The 19389-nt window shown below is 43.6% G+C and overlaps 1 protein-coding gene across 2 annotated transcripts in view; it reads left to right on the forward strand.

Annotated features, from left to right (window-relative positions):
• The first annotated feature begins 1162 nt into the window (after positions 1 to 1162).
• Positions 1163 to 19389, forward strand: part of SMAD1 (SMAD family member 1) — a 40971-nt gene continuing 22744 nt past the window's right edge. The window contains exons 1-2 of one of the 2 annotated variants that reach the window (XM_038755017.1): positions 1163 to 1299; positions 3356 to 3968. In XM_038755017.1, the coding sequence (XP_038610945.1) occupies positions 3569 to 3968 (400 nt within the window). In that variant the 5' untranslated portion in view covers positions 1163 to 1299; positions 3356 to 3568. Of the gene's footprint in view, positions 1300 to 3355; positions 3969 to 19389 lie in introns of those variants that run through there. The other variant, XM_038755018.1, reaches the window with a different exon arrangement.

Genomic DNA, 19389 nt, shown 5'->3' on the forward strand with positions numbered 1-19389 from the left:
TTGCACTAACAACCCCTGCATTAACCCATGCTATCTGAAGAGAAAAAACACATCTGTGGCAGTGTTATCACAGTATTTTTGAGCCTAGAATTTGTTGTTTAGCAATTCTCCCGCTTCCCCTTCCAACCCCATTTTCTTCAGGAGCAGGAAAGAGGACAAACTGCTTTTTTCTGAGGACGTGTCCATCCTTATCCCCAGCCCAGACAGTGATGACTGAGATTTGGGGGAGTTGCAGAATACAATTGGGATCTGCACCACTTATCTCAGATGCATGCCCTTATTCCCAACAGCCTTCCTTCCCTCTGTCGTACCCCCATTCTGAGCCAAAGGCACTCCCCAGTGGCCCTATCCAACTAAAGTTACTGGGTGAAAGCCTCAAGGCTTCAGCCAGCAGCTTCCGTATTTGTGTTGGAGAAAGCTATAAACGGGAATTTAAAAAGATAATTGCAGTAAAGATGTAACCTTTCATGGAGAAGTTATGCAGCTGCTAAGTAGTTCCTCAGTGAAGTAAATTAAATTCCTATGCCTTTTAACTCCTTAGCCCTCTTAAACTTTATGGTGCATATTTTCTACCATTTGCAATTGAGAATAGAATCATGAGCCCAAAGTCTAGAAGTAAAAGGGAAAGAATTCCAGTACTAAATTGCTTGCTGCAGTAACAATAGACCCATTTATCGTCTCTCTGTTTCATTTTAGAAGGGTTTATGAGTGTACTTTTTCCCCCTCCCCAGTCATTTTGTATCTTAGTGTTGTGCTTATTTTATTTAATAATTCAATTTTCCACTTAAAATACTTTGTGGAATCTTTTATTTTGTCTAGCTCATTGAGTTCCACAGTAGTGCTAGATTCCGAAAGCCGCCTCTTGTCTGAAAGTGATACAGGGTGTAGTTTGGGTGTTTGCATCTGTTTTGCTACTTACTCTCCCCCATTAGTGGTGGTAATTGGGTTGTAACACTTGCCAAAAGTCTTCTGTCTTCTGAGGGGGAAAAAAAAATCCAAATTAGAGTCCCTTTTTTAAACCTCTCTATGGGAATCTGGAGTCAGTGAAGTATCTAGTATCAGATAAGTTGAACCATTTTGTGATGCTTATTCACACCATTATATAATTATATGTTCCTAGATGAAGCTAGGATGAAAAAAAAGGCCAGATGTTATGCAATTGCTTTGTTTAAATAAAAGCAAATAAAGTAGCAGTTACTTTATTTTGGCTAATGGTTTGTTTTGCCCAAACCGAGACATCCCCATAACCGACCGAAGCCAAAAAAAGTGATTATGATCAACAGGAAATCTTGTTCTCTGGTGGGTTTTGCTATAAAGGAGTTTTTATGAAATGGTTGTAATGGGCTAACTGGGGTTTGTCCAAAGAGTTTATCGCATTGAACGCTTTCTTATACTCAGAGGCAATGTCCTTAAGTAATCGAGCACTGGTTTTGGTCCCTGGCATTCTTTGTATATTTGGGGAAGCGGGAAGGAAACCAATGTCATCTGCTGACTCATGTTTGCATTTTGCACTTTAAACATTTTGCACTTTAAACTGATAAGGCCATTTGACTTTGGGCAAAAATAAGGCCGGAAATGATGTGTTACAAGAAGTGGTAGAAAGAAAATGGAATGTCCTGGCAAAGGTTCAAAATCATGGGCACGTTTTCTAATTCTTAGAAATGGAAAATTAAGCTTTTCTAACTTGTTCCTCCAAGTTTGAAATTGTCTCTATTAAGGGTTGTTCGCGTAGCTTATTTGTAGCTTACTCAATTCAGAGTAAGATGCTCAAATGGATTAATTTTTTTCTAACTTTTTGTAATTGTTTTCCATAATTAAATGGGATGTGTCCTTTCACTTTTAGAAGAATGTACTAAATGGCTTAATGCTGAATGTACATTTCTTCAGTCACAGACAAGTATATTTATTTCTAATCAAATACTTTAATGTCCAAGATGCTGCAGCTTACCATTTGAAACCAGACAAGACATAAACTTTAGTTTGATTTGTTTTTGTTCTTTAATTTTGTTTTGTTTTTTAAATTTTCACTAGTTGACTCCCAAGGAATCTTGAAATTTAATGCCGTATTTGGGAGTTGAGGATTAGATATGGCTTTCAAAACTCAGATTTGCGGAGAAGAAGGTGACTCATTTTCAGTTTTTATATTTCTTCCCTCAGAAGGTGCCACAGCTGAGAATTTACTGAGAAGGAGGGGATAGGGAAGGAGCCCAAATTCTGGCAATTGTCAGGTGCCACAGCTTTTTCCAACTGTCTTCAATAGTACTGCATTGTGACAGGTGATGCTTGCTATTCACAGAATTATTGTTCTCGAATGTCCTTTATAAAAGGCTACTAAACACAAGTCAACTGAACTTCATTTTAATTTCTTTAGTCCAAAGAGATGGCCAAAATTATAAAAGCCATTTTCAGAGTGAAAGAATTGGCATATTTTACAGGAATAAATTCTGGTGATAACCACCAGTGTGTTTGTCTGTGACTTATTGGTTTCTTTGAGGTCTGTAGAAGAATTCAAAGACGTTTGTTGAAATGAAGACATGATCAAGAGGAAACTGTGACTTTAAGAAAGCAGTTCTAATGTAAACTTTTCTGACTGGGATTGAAATGCTGAGTGAGCCCCAATGAGAGGGAGACCTACAGGATGACTGGAGCCCACTGTTGGGTAGGGACTGTCTCTATGTGTTGCCAACTTGTACTTCCCAAGCGCTTAGTACAGTGCTGTGCACACAGTAAGCACTCAATAAATACGATTGATTGATTGATTCCCATACAGCTCCTGTCTAGCAATTCTGTAAGGAAGAGGTTCTCTCCGTCGTAAATGTGGCTGACATTTGTGGTTGCACTGTGGAAACATGAAGGTGACATAGGGAGAAAATCTTCTGGTTTCAAGATGGCAGATACTGGCAAATTGCCTGTGACATCAGCAAGCCGCTTCCTTCTGTACAGCATAGCTTTTGCACTCCTTGTCTATATAGTCACCCCTGTAAAGATTCTTGGGGAAAAAAACTGTATTGACCACAAGTGTCCTATTTTGTAATATCCTGAAACTGTCAAGTGCTTTTTATTTGTTGATTGAACCTGATTTCAGTGAAGTTGGTTGGAATTGCTTACTGAGATTTATTAAATCATTTCCACCCCGCCTTTCCCCATCTGAAAATTTCTGCCAAAATTGACCTGCCAGGACAAATGATGGGCATTATGGATTTTGCCAAAAGTAACTCTATGCAACAGAGCGTCTGAGCAATTGAGAGAACCGAAGTATCACCAGTTAGAGCCTTGCTTATTCTCGTCACCTCCTCTGACAAGTGTGACTTGTGGTAACTTGTTTTTTAAAATGGTTTCCTTTTCTATCTTTTAGGTGCCGGGAAAGGCTACTTCTATGGTGCTGGGAATGATAGTTTTGGCCTCTCAGGACTTCAAAACTGGGAAGTTCCCAGCGACCCTGTCTAAGTAAAGCCATCTCCTCCCGGAGACCCTTCTGAGACCTGTTCACCCACCCGGGTGGGACTTGTTCTGCCTGCTTTGCCCCACGGCCCCCAAGAGTGTGACCGGACTGGAGGAAACAGTCACTATGAACGTGACCAGCTTATTCTCCTTCACCAGCCCGGCGGTGAAGAGGTTGCTCGGTTGGAAGCAGGGGGATGAAGAAGAAAAATGGGCAGAGAAAGCGGTTGATGCACTCGTGAAGAAATTGAAGAAGAAGAAAGGGGCCATGGAGGAGCTAGAAAAGGCCCTGAGCTGCCCCGGGCAACCTAGCAACTGTGTCACCATCCCTCGCTCCCTGGACGGCAGACTGCAGGTGTCCCACAGGAAGGGGCTGCCCCACGTGATTTACTGCCGGGTATGGCGCTGGCCAGACCTCCAGAGCCATCATGAACTCAAACCGCTGGAATGCTGCGAGTTCCCCTTTGGTTCCAAGCAGAAGGAAGTCTGCATCAATCCATACCACTACAAGCGGGTCGAAAGCCCGGGTAAGCTGCCCCACTCTGCTTTGGGAGCAGGAGGGGAGTGTGGGTGAACCCATGCTTCTTTTATCTGGTACCTGGCTAATCATGTTTGCTGAATAGCTAGTCATCGTTGGGTGTAGCTGGTTTTCATCACGAAACTGAGCGTTCTCTTCTCTCTCTTGCTCCTGCTTCCCTCCCTTCTTTGTAATGATTCCTCAATCGAAATAGTCCCAGTGACTCCTGAGAAGAAAGTTTTGTCATGTTACCTAGTCCTCCTCAAGAGCCAGGGCTGAACTCAACGTGCCTGGCAGTTATCCCTGCAGTTAGTTTTATTTGATTCGGGGGTTTCCGCGTGCATTTTGAAAGTGATTTATAGTTTTTAAAGGTCATGGTAGATTTGTAATTTGTCATTTATTCAACAAGTCATTCTGGCAGTCAGCCATCGATGTACTGAAAGAAGAACCCTCAGTTCTCCGAAAATGTATGCTCTTAGTTCACATTTTAAATAGAATGCCACAATGGTAGAATTAGAGAACGTTCTTCTGACAGTGCCCGTGTGTCTGGATAGAGCACGAGGCAGTGTCGGAAGAAACAGTTGTGTGCTTGCACGCCACATCAAACACAAACCCCGGGGGAGTGTCTTAATGGGAGGTTCGGGCAAGGGTTCAGCTCCCACAGTATGGGGGAATTGGGTGGATCATTTCAGGAAAGGTGGTAAGGAGAGAGGGAGGCAGGTTTTTATATCTAGGCTCGTGCAGGACAGTTGGGAGGTGGCCTAAGTTACGATGACCACACCTGACCATTACTTGGGAAGTCTGCAGAAGATTCAACCCAATTAATATTTCATTTGAACAGCAAAGCTCGGGTCCGTGTGGCCTCAATTGGAATATGTTTGGGAACCTTTTATTCTTATAGAATCCTTTTCCACTAGCCCCATTATGGTATTGCAGACTGCATCATTATGCCCTCTCCATCCTCAGATGTTCCCATGGGAAGAATCAGAGCTTAGCCTCTCCCCACTGATTCTAATGCGATATGCATTAACGAGATTTAAATGTGTTGGAAACACACTACTGGTGGCTCTTAGGCACTTTCCGGGTATTGCTTCGCCGTCCCAATGTGTTGCGGGGTTTTAAATAAGTCATACTTATCCTAAAATGCCCCATCACGTTCTGATCTGATTATACTCACAGAGGAGCCCCATTGTACAAATGTGTTTTTCGGTGCCAAGGCCGCCAGACTGTTGTTAAAATTTGATTTGTGCTGCTAAAACTCCAGAGGCAGCAAATGTGTAGAGAAGGATCATTTTCACAGATGAATTTGCCCCAATTAAAATGGACACTCTAGCTGTTTCTGAGACCGTAAGGGGAAGTTGAGTCTGGTGCCCGCTGGGTGTGGCTCCTAGGGGCCTGCCTGTGGGCTATAGTATCTAGGACAAAGTCGCACCTTGCTGAAGTCAGACTCTCCTTGACCCCCAGAAGCTCTCCTTTCGGGGGCACTTAGTCTTAGCAGCCCATTGGGACAAGTATATAAACAATTGTATATGTGTCAACACACTAGAATTAAAAACCTACCTGGCCATCTGTGCTGTGACCCCAGAGCTCAAATGGTATTTAATTATGGTATCTTCTAAGCACTCACTCTGTGCCAAGCACTGTAGTAACCACCGAGGTAGATGCAGGATAATCAGGTTGCAAGCATTCCCCAACCCGCACGGGGCTCACAGTCTCAGTAGGAGGGAGAACGGATATTAAAACCCACACCCCACCTTTGCAGATGAGGAAACTGAGATACAGAGAAGTTGTGACATACCCAGAGTCACCCAGCAAGCAAGAGTCAGAGGCAGGATTAGAAATCCGATCTTCCTGTGCTCATTCCCATAGGCCATGTGGCTTCTAAATCACTTAATCGTATTTATCAAGCACCTGCTGTGTACAGTCCTCGGCATATAGGAGAGTCTAATAGAATTGAAAAGACATGATATCTGCCCTTGAAGAGCTTACAGTTGGGCGGGGCTAACTGTAAGGGGTTGGATTGATTGAATCTGAAAACTTTGAGTGTCCTTGGGCTCCGGAACATCAGCTGCATGGAACTGAAAGGTCATCTATCCAATTACCACTAGACACTTTCTATGGAGCCACAGCCTGTGAGTAAAATTGGGGTCCCACTCCCAAAATCAAGAAATGGCACCTCTGCTTGATTGCTTCTGGGAGAAAGTAAGGACTCTCACAAGCTTAGTGCTGGGGGAGGGAGAAGGGGAGGAAGGGTCTGTGAGTCATCTGCATGAGGTGACAGTGAAAGCTGTCAGTGGAAAACATGCAGCTGGAAAAGAAGAAGGCTTTAGCGCAGAGGGAACTAAAGGGGAGAATGTATTTTCAAGAATTGTTGTGGGATTATAGAAAGCAATGGAAGCACAGTTCTTGGTTGAAGCATTTTCACCTGAGTTTTCCAGTTTACATTGCACCTGCCTCTGGGGACAGTTCAGAATATTCTCTTTAGAGCCACCCACTGCTAGATCTCTTGCTCGCTGGCTCTCCAGGCTATGATCTACTCAGGTTCTTGATTTCTTCTTGTCCCACTTACCGTTTGATCACACACAGAATGGAAAGGATAAGGGCCCGGTGTGGGGGAAAGATTACAGAATCAAGTCAGTTGAATGGCTTGCCAGCAGCAAGGAAAAGGTATAAAGGGGGAAAATCAAATTGTTGGCTAAAATAACATGAAGTTTTAGTGCACTTCATTTATCTATGTACCCCTTGAGCTAAAGTCTAGGTTACAGTAAGGAGTGCCTTTAAGTGTTCCATGAATATGAATTTCGGGACATTAGTGCCTGGTAGATTGCGAGGGGGTTTTCTTTAGAAGACCACAGTTGGAATTTCCTTTCCTCTCCCTCAGAGATAAGCATCACATCAGATGACTGGTGTGATCCCTGGACCAGATCTAGCTATGTAGAATTACTAGCCCCGGAGCTATCCACCAGAGACAGTGTCTAGGGAATTTCCTTTCTTCAGACGTTTGAAATCTTTTACCCTTGGGCTCAATACAGCCTGAGGCTCAGAACTGATAGCAGAACAAAAACCTTTAGATAAGAAACAGTCCAGGTCCCATTTGGGCCTCACAGCCTGATTATCTTGTATTTATCTCAGTGCTTAGCATATGGTAGGTACTTAATAATATCATAATTTTTGAAAGTCCAACACCTTATGTATTTAAGGAGCAAATAATTGAGCGGCGAAGAGACACACTAGCTGTAAGTTTCCTTTGTGCCTGTCTGCAAAGCATCTGTCTCCCTCCACCTTCTTGGTTTCTCAGTTAAAGGGAGATGCCTAAAAAGTCCTATCCTCCGGACTGTGCATTTTGTAACTAATCTTGCAGTTCTTCTCATCTCTTTAGAGTAGTAAAGATAAAAAAAACTTGGGAGGCGGAGAAGGGCTGGAACCTTATTAATAATCCGTAGCTTGCAAAGAGGTAGTAGTGGTGATATTAGTAGTGATGGCATTTATTGAGCACCCATTAGGTGCAGTACACTCTGCTAAGCATGTGGGCAATCTGAAACAAACAAGTAAAAAACACATTACCTGCTCTCAGTGAGCTCACATCCAATGGGGGAGGCAAACAACAGCATTTACCATCAGAATGAACAAAATTAAAAATTAAATATACAAAGAAGTAATGGAAGACTAGACTGCAGCAAGAAGGCTATAGGGTAGAACCGAGTCAGTGTGGTTACAACAAAGGACTTGAAGGAGGTCGGGAGTCTCTGTTTCTGTGGAAACAAGCAGAATTCTCATCCCAGCGCTTAGAACAGTACCCAGCACTTTGAACAGCGCTTTGCACATAGTAAGCACTTAATAAATGCCATTATTATTATTATTATTATCCCTTGTTTCCTTCCCACTCTGCACCCCCCTGCCCAACACCCAGAAATTTGATGTGCAGCTAAGGTTTAGAGCCCAGAGCCCACAGTGGGGCCATCATCCCTCCTCCTAACCCACCCCCTTCTCGAAGCTGACAGAAAAGCCAGGAGGCTTTTCCGGAGCAGATTTGACAGGTTGGACAGGAGGGGAAGGGAGCAAGTCCGGGAGGAAGGGAAACAGAATTTCTGGATCGGGGTTGGAGATGAGTCAGAGGTGATGCTTTCCTTCCAGTGATCTCTCTGTCCTTCTTCCCCAGCTTCATTCGCCCTACAAATCTGATCCCAAGCCTCTGAAGCCGTATTAGTTTCAACTCTAGGTTGTAGAAAGGGTAAAGCCAGAACAGAAAGCTAGGGCTCAAAGAAATTCTTCTCTTGATGCTTCCTTTTTTCCCAAACGTTACCCTTCTGGTGGGCAAAATTATTTAGGTGGAGTCTTACCGTGAATGACAGGTGGGCCGCTGTCCTGAGAATTTAACAGAATGGATTTTTTTTTTTAAGTGTTGGTGGCTTAATGATGGTATTAAAGCACTTGCTATGTGTCCAGCACTTAAGTGCTGGCATGGATATAAGTTAAGCAGGTCGGACACAGTTCCTGTTCCACATGGGGCTCACAGCTTAAGTAGGAGGGAGAAAGGGTATTTGAACCCCCATTTTACAGGTGAGGAAATTGAGGCCCAGGCAAGTGAAGTGACTTTCTCAAGGTGTCACAACAGGCAAATGGAAGAGCCGGGTTTAGAACCCAGGTCCTCTGACTCCCAGACTCATGTTCTTTCCACTGGGCTGTGCCGGTCCTCTATTATGGTTTGTGCAGCTCCGCTCGTATCCTTTCATACCTGCCATTTATGTTTCCACCGGGGCACAGAGTACAGCGTGTAAAGGAGCAGGCTGAAGAGGCGGCATATTGCAAAGTGCACGCAAAGCTTAATTTAATGTGTGAGTACCGTTTTGGGTCCAAGTGAGCACATCACAGCACGGATACTATGCTACAATGTCCTGGTTCAGCAGCTGCCTTGGTAGCCCATGCAGTCTTTTCTGTCCACTGTGGCTAGCCTTTTTTTGAGGAGTCCTGCCGGGCCCGTTCAAGTCATGGACTGCCCTAGGGATAGCCCCAAAGGGCAGAACCAGAACTAGAATCCAGGTCTCCTGGCTCCCAGAGCCATGCTTCTCCCCTGGATCATCAGCAGGGAATCCACAAAATAATTTTCTTTAGAAGGGAAAATGATCGTGGTTTATAAAACTCTGAACCTTAATCTAATGCCAGTAATACCCTACCCCTCCTCCACTCTCCTCCAGCACCTAGGAAATACCAAGGTGATAACATAACTGAGATATTAACGTTGTTGTCTGAGTACAGTCCTTCAAGCGAAGGGCATAGGAGGAACGAATCTGCGTGCTAAACTTGATGTTGTTTTTGCTTTCTTCAGACAAAATGAGATGCAAATTCAAGGGCGCCTGAGATTTTTGTGGATGACAGAAGCACATTTTTTGAATACGTGGTTGCAGTTGAGACTTTATTCCGTATCCAGACTTTGCAGAAACGAAACTTCAGAGGCAGAACTTAGGAATGTGTGTTCATATATGTGGAGCACCCTATGTCAAAGTGTCAATGTAAATAAAATAGCCCAGCAGGCAGGAGGCCAGTTTAGTGTCCCGAGCCAGTGTCTGGGAAGAGGAGAAACTCTACTGTTTTGATGGGAGCCTGTTCCTTTGACCTCTGCTGTGGACTTGTTGGGGTGGGGAGAGCAGAAGAGAACTGCCGTAGTAGGAAAGAGCCTTATTTTGGGAATGGGCATGAATGCACTTTCCCAAAGCCAGTTGTAGCTTTAAAATTTGGATCTTGCTGATGTGCCCCATGATAGAGCCAGGTTATATTGCTCAAAATGTGGCTATTGTTGTGGGGGACATTTTCCCACAGACTTGCATGCAATTAACTAAGATTTGTTCCAGAACCAGCTTCAACATGATGGCTGAGCACTACAGATGAACAAGCAGCATGGCGTAGTGGATAGAGTCTGGAAACTTGGGAGTCAGAAGCTTGTGGGTTCTAATTCTGGCTCTGCCTCTTGTCTGCTGTGTGGCCTTGGGCAAGTCACTTCACTTTTGTGCCTCAGTTACCTCATCTGTAAAAGGGGGATTGAGACTGTGAACCCCATGTGGGACAGGGACTGTGTCCAACCCAATTTGCTTGTCCCCACCCCAGTGCTTAGTACAGTGTCTGACACAGAGTACGTGCTTTACAAATACCATCATTATTTTTATTATTGTTATTGTTATTAACAAATGTTACGCTGTGAATCTGTAGTGGTCACTCCTTTCCCTGTCTCCCCCGTCTCTGTTCCCTTCCCCATTAGGCCAAAAATCCCCTTGTGACAAAATCTGGCAGAAATGAAACTTCCCAGGCAGAAGAGAGTAATATGCTAATTTACTTTGAATAAAATGCCAGTGTCGAGATAGATAAAATAACCAGGGAAGCTAAGGCCAGGGAAGCTAAGCCCGATGGACTTTTATTGTAGCAATGGAGCCACGTTTTCCTGTGGATAGGGAACTGAACGTTGACTGTGGTTGAATTAGCCTGAATCCCCTTTGGTCTGTGCTCGGGCGAGTACAGATAGCAGACCTGGAAGATGGAAAATTTGCAAGCTCTGAGGTTTAAAAAGTCCAGTTATCTGTTTCCCAGAATGGGGCTGAATTGGGGAGCTTTCTGCAGGACTGTCCCAGGGAGTAGAAAGCCGTGACTGGAACATTCCTGGATGGGCTGCTTTCTCAAGGCCAGAATAATGGGGGTTTGGATCATATCTGTAATTTATTCATATCTGTAATGAGTTTATATTAATGTCCATCTCACCCTCCAGACTGTAAGCTCACTGTGGGCAGGGAATTGTTATACTGTACTCTTCCAAGTGGTTAGTACAGTGCTCTGCACACAGCAAGTGCTCAATAAACATGATCCCACAGTGGGATCTGCCCAGTGTAGAGCTCTTGGAAGGGTGCCACTTGTTGATCACAATGCTGAAGTGTTCAGACGGGCCTTGGGGTGTTTCACCTTACTTTTGGCAACCTGTCTCCCGCTAACCTTGGGCATACCAAGTTGAACAGATCAGAGCAAGAAACTCTGAAGCATGGCCACTTGTCGGCTTGTGTGACCTTGGGCCAGTCACTTGACTTCTCTGTGCCTCAAATGCCTCACCTGTAAAGACCATGAACCCCATGTGGGACATGGACTGTGTCCAACCTCATTAGCTTGTATCTGTCTTAGCGGTTAGTGTTGTGCCTGCCTGGCACATAGTAAGTGCTTAACAAATACCATTAAAAAGTCAATAAAAATAGTTGCTTATGTAGGACCCTGACCGATTGTCTGTGAAAACTAGGGAAACACTACTCATGCCTGGCCAGGTTGGTTTGGCTGGCTGTATTCTCTCACACAGTTGCCATTCATTCATTCATTCAATTATATTTATTGAGCGCTTACTGTGTGCAGAGCACTGTACTAAGCGCTTGGGAAGTACAAGTCGGCAACATATAGAGACGGTCCCTACCCAACGACAGGCTCACAGTCTAGAAGAGCCCAACTCATTAGAAAGTGTTTTCAAACTGTTTCTTAGGAAATTCCTTTAGAGCAGTAAAATGTCACATGCATGTTATAGCAACTTATGCTATTGCTTAAGATTCCAAAATAAATGCAGTTTTATGCTTGTAAATGGGTGCTGTTTCTTCCTGGTCGATTACCGGAGAACAAGGTAATCTGCATTTTCAATGCACTTCAATCTGTGACCTTTGGACCTGTGACCTTGATATTCACCCCACCCCTGAACCCACAGCACTTATGTACATATCTTTATATATTATAAATTATTTATTTATTCATATTAATGTCTGTCTACTCCTCTAGACTGTCAGCTTGTTATGGGCAGGGAACATGTCTGCTACTTTTGTTGCATCGTACTCTCCCATGCACTTTGTACAATGCTCCACCACATAGTAAGTGCTCAATAAATATGATTGATTAATTGACAAGCTCATCAAGATGTGATCCTGATAAATTACTTTAGCATGTTGAATGGGGCTAATTAACATAAAATTATCACCTGAAATTTAAATATGACTTACTAACAGAACCATACATATGGTTCTGCTTATATTTCAGCGGAGAAAAGTCTGGACTACCAACATAAACCATTTAACATAAACTCGGGTGTGGGGGTATGATTACACATACTTTAGTCTGATTTTTAATAGTCTAGATAGATCTTAAAATTCACCCATGAATAGTAACTTACCTCCTGGTTGTATAATTTTTTGTGTTTCATTTTCTTTTTTCAGACTTCATCCAGCGGCACCATGCCAGCCAGATCCCAGGGCTGTCCTTGGATGGAGTCCCCTCTAGGCCTGGCTGGTCTGTTGGCTGCTGGGCTGGTCTGCTCCTTTGCCCAGCCTGTCTCAGGCTTGTGGTCAAAACCTGATTTAAATCCTCTACTTAAAAAAAAAAAAGAATCAGCAATTATGGGAAGGCATTTGATGATGACACTTTTGGTTTGTTGCCAAGAATACCCCCAGCGTCTGATGCCAGACCTTGTTCTTTCCATTTTGTGGGTACTTGTGGAGTGACTAGAGCATTTCAGCATAGGTCTGGACCAGGCATGCCCCAACTGATTTTGTGAGTGTTCTCCTGATATCACCCACAAGGACCAGAACAACAGAATTTTAAGAGATGGCTGGCTAGCTAGCCTTTGGGAAATGTAGTTCTCTGTCTTCTCTGTGAGCAGCCGTGCCTCAGATTTTTCTAGCTGCCAGAGGTAAAGGAGCTTTGAGCTACTCTCCTCTCTCTCCACATCCCAGGGAAAAATGCTTCTGAGCCCCAAGGGAGGTGGAAAAAGGTGGAATCTGGCACAAGGCACAGGACTAAAGGACTTCTTTCATAGCTGTCACATACATAGCCTTCCTCCCACTCTCATTTTGCTTGTGTAACATCCTGGCATTTCCCAGGAGATGCCAAAAGGTTCTGGCATCCACACCAGTTAGGAAAGACTAGGGAAACTCTGGGCTTGGGAGGTGGAATGGCAGAGTGGATTACTGCTTCTACCTAGATCCCAGAAAAGCTTTTGGGTGGAGTTTGCTCTGCTCCGAGCCAGACTTGTCCATTTGCTGAAAATCTGGTCATGCTATAACTCTGCAGGTAAAGTTATTGGTGCTCAAGGAGTGGTCTTGAAAACAGCTTCTTCAGCTGTCGTGTGTGTGTGTGTGTGTGTGTGTGTGTGTGTGTGTGTGTGTGTATACATTTTAACGCTGCATTACACTCTAACTTTTGTTCAACTTAGTCCTTTGTCACTTGGTTTAAGAATCACTTGATTTGAGGAGCTGCATGGCCTAGTAGAAAGAACACAAGCCTGGGAGTCATAGAGGTTGGGTGCGAATTCTAGCTCTGCCACTCATCTGCTGGGTGAACTTGGGCGCTTACCTTCTCTGTGACTCAGTTCCCTCATCTATAGAATGGGGATCCAGTACTTATTCTCCCTCCTACCTAGACTGGGAGACCCATGTGTGATCTGATTAACTTGTACCTACCCAAGTACTTAGTACACAGTTCTTGGCACATAGTAATCACTTAACAAAAACCACAAACGCTTTCTGTGTGCCAGGCACTGCACTTAGCTAACACTGGGCACTGTAGAATTTAGTGTCTTGGAAAGGCTCAGTGAACATCTTCCATAAGATTATGGCAATTTGTTAATTCTGCCACCCAGAGAGGTGGAGAGATTTGGTCAGTGTGAATATCTTTGCATTAATAAGCAAAATGTGACACTGTTAACCAAAAGGAGAGAGGGCATCCTTATTTTTTCTTTAAGTATTCCTCTGTTCAGTTATTCATACACTAAACAGGTGGGAAATTACCAAAGACTTTAGCTCCCAAGCAAACACACGAAAATTCTGAAAGTCAGTACATTCCTGCACAGGTCTTCTGGTGGTCCTAAAAGTTTGTAATACTGGAAACCCAATGAAGGAAAGCTAGAATTATTCTGGGAACAGAGATGCAGTAATAGGCAAAATAATGATGTCAAAACATGTAGAACTCACTTAAAATTGCTCTGTATAAAAGCAGTCTGACCTCTGAGTGCCTGAGCTGGCTGGAGAATGTCCCATTGGGATTAGGAATTAGGGAAGGAAGATTAGGGAAGGTCCTTGAGCTAAACCAGGACCTTTCCCGGGCTTCTATGTCAGCATAACAATAATAATAATAGTAGTGTTTGTTAAATACTTACTTTGGGCTGAGTACTGTACTAAGTGCAGTGATAGGCAGGATGCAACCCATTAATCGGTGGTATTTATTTAGCGCTTACTGTGCACAGAACACTGTACTAAGCACTTGGGAGAGTACAGTACAACGGTGTTAGTAGTGTGAGCCCAATGTTAGGTAGGGACCGTCTCTATATGTTGCCAACTTGTACTTCCCAAGCGCTTAGTACAGTGCTGTGCACACAGTAAGCGCTCAATAAATACGATTGAATGAATGAATACAATGAGCTCAGTCTTTTTCCCATACTGGGCTCGTAACCTAAGTTGAGGAGAGAACAAGTATTTTTTCCCCATTTTACTGAAGCACAGAGAAGCAAAGTTACTTTTTCAAGGTCACACAGCAGGCAAGAGGTAGAGTGAGAATTAGAACCCAGGCCTCCTGTCTCCCAAACCCATGTTCTTGCCACTAGGCCAAGCCCAGTTGATTGTTGTGGTTTGTTTTGGTTTTTCCAGTGTTGATGTGTGGGATTTTTATGGAAATAAGGCAGTGGTCCAAGATTAGGGGAGAAGAAAAAGACAGAAAAAGAAGAAGTGATCCACAAAGCACCCCTAGAGCCCTGGAAATCATAGAGAAATAGCATCAGCAGTGGGAGTGTGGGGCTTTCTCCTACCCTGCTCCTGTTTCCTTCCATCCAGTTTCTCAGAGCTGGGTTTCATTTCAACATGTAGGCAAGTTGGGTTTTCACTGATTTTACTGTTTCTTGATAAGTCCAGGTAGGTGTCACTGATAACTGTCAGCGGCATTAGCACTTATTGAGGACTTACGGAGTGCAGAACAATGTTCTAAACCTTTGGAAAACATTCAGTAAAATAATGGTCTCTGCCTTGAGAAGCTGATGGAACTAGGCTAGAAGCTTAACAGTTGATCTCAGTAACAAGCTCTTGCAGTAGTAGACAAGGCTAAACAGAGGTTGACTTAATTCTCAACAGAATTACAACAGTCAGACCTTCTTTGCCTTTGGCTTATCTGTTTGTTTTAGACTCCATTTTGTGTTTGATTAGTAAGCAAAGCCTAGTTGTAATTAGCACCCTTGATTTTTTTCCACTCTTTGCTGGTGCACTTGCTGAGCCTAATTTTAGGGTAGGTAGGTGACTGCCAACTTTGATTTTATTTTTGATTAATTAAACTCAGAAGTGTGCATTTGTGTCTGGGATGTTTGTTTTGAGTGGATCTGTGTTCAGACAGCCAGACTGCTAGATGGTGGTGGTGGTGGTTGTTGACCCTTTGGGTTTGTCACATGTGACTTCAAAGCCTGTTAAATCAATCAACTGGAAAAAAGAAACCCATAAGGCTCTTGTTTCTGAGAGAAATCTGCTTGCCTAGCTTCCTTTGTAGCTTAAAGTACTGGGCAGGCAAGTCGCAGATAGGTGGGTGGTTTTTTGCTTTATGTCTTTTTGTGGAAAGGAGGGGAGGATAAGTGGAATTTCTAGTTTAATTCAAAATATTCAACCTTCCCCTTCCCCCTCAAATAGCAGGAATTAGCCAATGAATGTTGGAATGACTCCTAGCTGGGTGACGTTATGTTTAAATACACTTATCTGGTTCTTGTTTAATTCGTCTGCTGGGGTGGCAGGTCAGTCTAAATCAGCTGGAAGAGAGGAGGGAGTTCTGGAGCATAAAAGATGGAACGTCCTGTAACTCGAAAAAGGCTATGTGAACCCGGATGGTCCAGATACCATCTTAATGACTGAATTAATTAGACACAGTTCTAGTTTAGATGGTTTAAAATACTCTGGATTCTGACAACATGTCCTGTGGTTAGAGTAAAAATATTTAGGCTGGCCTAACAAAATTCTTTTATTAAATATAATTACTTATTTAATCCCATAGTAATCCTTACAAGACAAATCAAGTACACATGATGTTGATTTGCTGCCTCTTCAAATGCAAAATGTTTCTCCAAAAGGCTTGTCATTTTTCTTAGCCTTTGTAAGAAAATAGTGGAACAAAATCCTCCTGAACAATGGTTTGTCTTGTTCGGCGGACTTGGGTTTGATCATTGCATTCTCTGGGTGAATCTGAGATCTGAGCAGTTCTCTTCTGCAAGAGGAAGAAGCGTTTAAGTACTTTTGCTTCAGGGTGTGGGGGAGGAGGGGAAGAAGCGTGGTGCCTTTTTGCTTTTGCAGAGGTGCTGATCTCCACACCCTTACCCAGTCTCCCTGTGCCCCGTGGCATCATGAGATGGTTGATAGAGAAAATGGGTGCAGTCCATGGTCTTAAGAATAGACAATCACCGAGATGTCAGGAGCAGCAGACACATCTGTGCTTCCACCCACTTCGTATGCTTTCATCGAGCATAATAATAATGGCATTTGTTAAGCACTTACTATGTGCCAAGCACTGTTCTAAGCGCTGAGCACTGAGTATGACATTATGCAGGCTGTGGTAAGGGTCAGGGAAGCCTATTCCATTTTCTTGTTGATGCCAGGGGAAAGCAACTCAAGCTTATCTTCCCCACACAGAAGAGCAGCATGGCCCTGTAGAAGGAGCATAGATCTAGGGGTCGGGAGACCTGGGTTCTAGTCCTTGCTTTGCCACTTGCCTGCTGGGTGACATTGGGCAAGTCCCCCTGACTTCTCTGTTTCCTCATCTGTAAAATGGGAGTCACTTCCTGTTCCTTCTCCTACTTTGACTGTGACCTCCAGGTGGACCAGGGACTGTGTTCAACCTGATTATTTTGTGTCTACCCCAGTGCGCAGAACAGTGCTTGATGCAAAATAGCAGTGTGGCTCAGTGGAAAAGAGCACGGGCTTTGGAGTCAGAGGTCATGGGTTCAAATCCCAGCTCTGCCAATGGTCAGCTGTGTGATTTTGGGCAAGTCACTTAACTTCTCTGTGCCTCAGTTACCTCATCTGTAAAATGGGGATTAAGACCGTGAGCCCCCCGGGGGACAACCTGATCGCCTTGTAACCTCCCCAGCGCTTAGAACAGTGCTTTGCGCATAGTAAGTGCTTAATAAATGCCATTATTGTTATAATAAATGCTTAACAAATATGACGGTCAGCTGTGTGACTTTGGGCAAGTCACTTCACTTCTCTATTCCTCAGTTACCCCATCTGTAAAATGGGGATTAAGACTGTGAGCCCCACGTGGGACCACATGATCACTTTGTAACCTCCCCAGCGCTTAGAACAGTGCTTTGCACATAGTAAGCGCTTAATAAATGTCGTTATGCTTCTTCTTATTATTATTGTTGAGTTATGTCACCTGACTAGATAAGGGCCAGAAAACCTGTACTTCTGTATTTTTATGGACAAAATATAAATGTGCATTTGATCCAGCATACTCACACTCTCAGATGCTGTCTCATTGTCAGCAGTGTCGTCCTCACATTGGAGAAATCATACGAGCCCCAACCCAGCCCTGGATCAAAGCAACAGGGATGAGAGTGGGAGGAACGCTATTGGTACTGAGAATGAATCCAGGTACAGACAGGAAAGCTGCAGTAAAAATGCAGTTATTCCAAATATGTAGGATTGAAGCTGTTTTGGGTAATTAAACCTTAAAATTCTGGATGAAACCATCAGTAAACAACTAAATTTTGTGCATCTACTGGTCCAGTAATCTGCAAGTATGTCACATGAGAAGCAGCGTGGCTTAGTGGACAAAGCACAAGCCTGGGAGTCAGAGGCCCTGGGTTCTAATCCCAACTCTGTTACTTGTCTGCTGTGTGACTTTGAGCAAGTCACTTAATTGCTCTGTGCATCAGTTACGTCACGTGTAAAATAGGGATTAAGACTGAGAGCCCCATGTAGGACAGGAACTGTGTTCAATCTGATTATCTCATGTCTACCTTAGAGCTTAGTACAGTGCCTAGCACCTAATCTTAATTCTGACGGTTTTGACACCTGTCTACATGTTCTGTTTTGCTGTCAGTCACCCCCTTCTAGACTGTGAGCCCGTTGTTGGGTTGGGACCGTCTCTATATGTTGCCGGCTTGTACTTCCCAAGCACTTAGTACAGTGCTGTGCACACAGTAAGCGCTCAATAAATATGATTGAATTAATTAGTTAATAGCCTGTGCTTAACAAATGTCATTTTTTAAAAAAGCAAGAAACGAAATCTCAGGATCAGCATCCTGCCACTTGGGATTGCTCAGGTGGGTCCCTTAAACTTTCATGGCTTTTTAAGTACGAGTGTCATTCTAGGTGCGGTTAATTAGTTTTCTGAGTATGGGGGAATATGTCTCTGAATTTTTACAGTATATGAAATTGGCTTTTGTAGTTTTGTTCCAGATTTCCTCCTCTTTTCCAATTGTTCTATTATTTTCCTTTACCCAACCTTTGGATCTTGATAGCAAATTCTACAACATTAATTTAAGACAGTGCCCATTCATGTCATTTTAAAAGCTGACTGTTAGCAATTGAAATAGGATGACGCAAAGTTAAAAAGCAGCTCTGCAGCTGAAAAGTGTAACCTGTAGCCAGCTGGCACTAAGAGGGGGTTGGGAGAAGATGCACAGCCTTTTGAAAAGTAAATGCCTTTTCCGTGACCAAGGCTGCTGTCGGCAATAGAGTTAAATTTTGCTAAGGTAGCATTGCTCTCTTGAAGAAAAAAATTGTTCTTTCTGAAATCCAAGAAAGGAGAGTAGGTGTTTCTTTGGACATTAGCTATCAATCAATTAATTGTATTTATTGAGGGCTTACTGTATGCAGTGCACAGATGTCAATCAATCTTATTTGTTGAGCATTTATTGTGTGCAGAGCACTACTAAACTCTTGAGAAAATACAATAAACAGACAAATTCCCTGCGCACAATGAGCTTACAGTCTAGGGAGGGAGACAGACATTAATATAAATAAATTACAGATATGGGCAAAATTTCTATGGGGCTGGGAGGGGGAATGAATAAAGGGAGCAAGGTGGTAGGGTGACAGAAGGGAGTGGGAGAAGAGGAAATGAGGGCTTAGGGAAGACCTTTTCGAGGAGATGTGTCTTCAATAAGGCTTGTAAGGGGGGAGAGTAATTGTCGGTTATGAGGAGGGAGGGCATTCCAGGCCAGAGGCAGGGTATGGGTGAGAGGTTGGTGGCGAGATGGATGAGATCGAGATCCACCAGCAAGATTCTGGTCTTTTCCCAACTGAAATTCTCAAAGGTTCTCCTGTTCCAACCCACATCCATCCCTCCTTCATCTGAGCAGCAATCATGGACTGATCATCTCCTGCCATTTCACTTGTCTCACACCAGATTTCCAGGCTCAGCGAGGCCATCCATTCCTGGGTCCTCCATCCTGGTTC

This window comes from Tachyglossus aculeatus, chromosome 12 (assembly GCF_015852505.1).
Source record: "Tachyglossus aculeatus isolate mTacAcu1 chromosome 12, mTacAcu1.pri, whole genome shotgun sequence".
In the NCBI taxonomy this organism is placed as follows: Eukaryota; Metazoa; Chordata; class Mammalia; order Monotremata; family Tachyglossidae; genus Tachyglossus; species Tachyglossus aculeatus.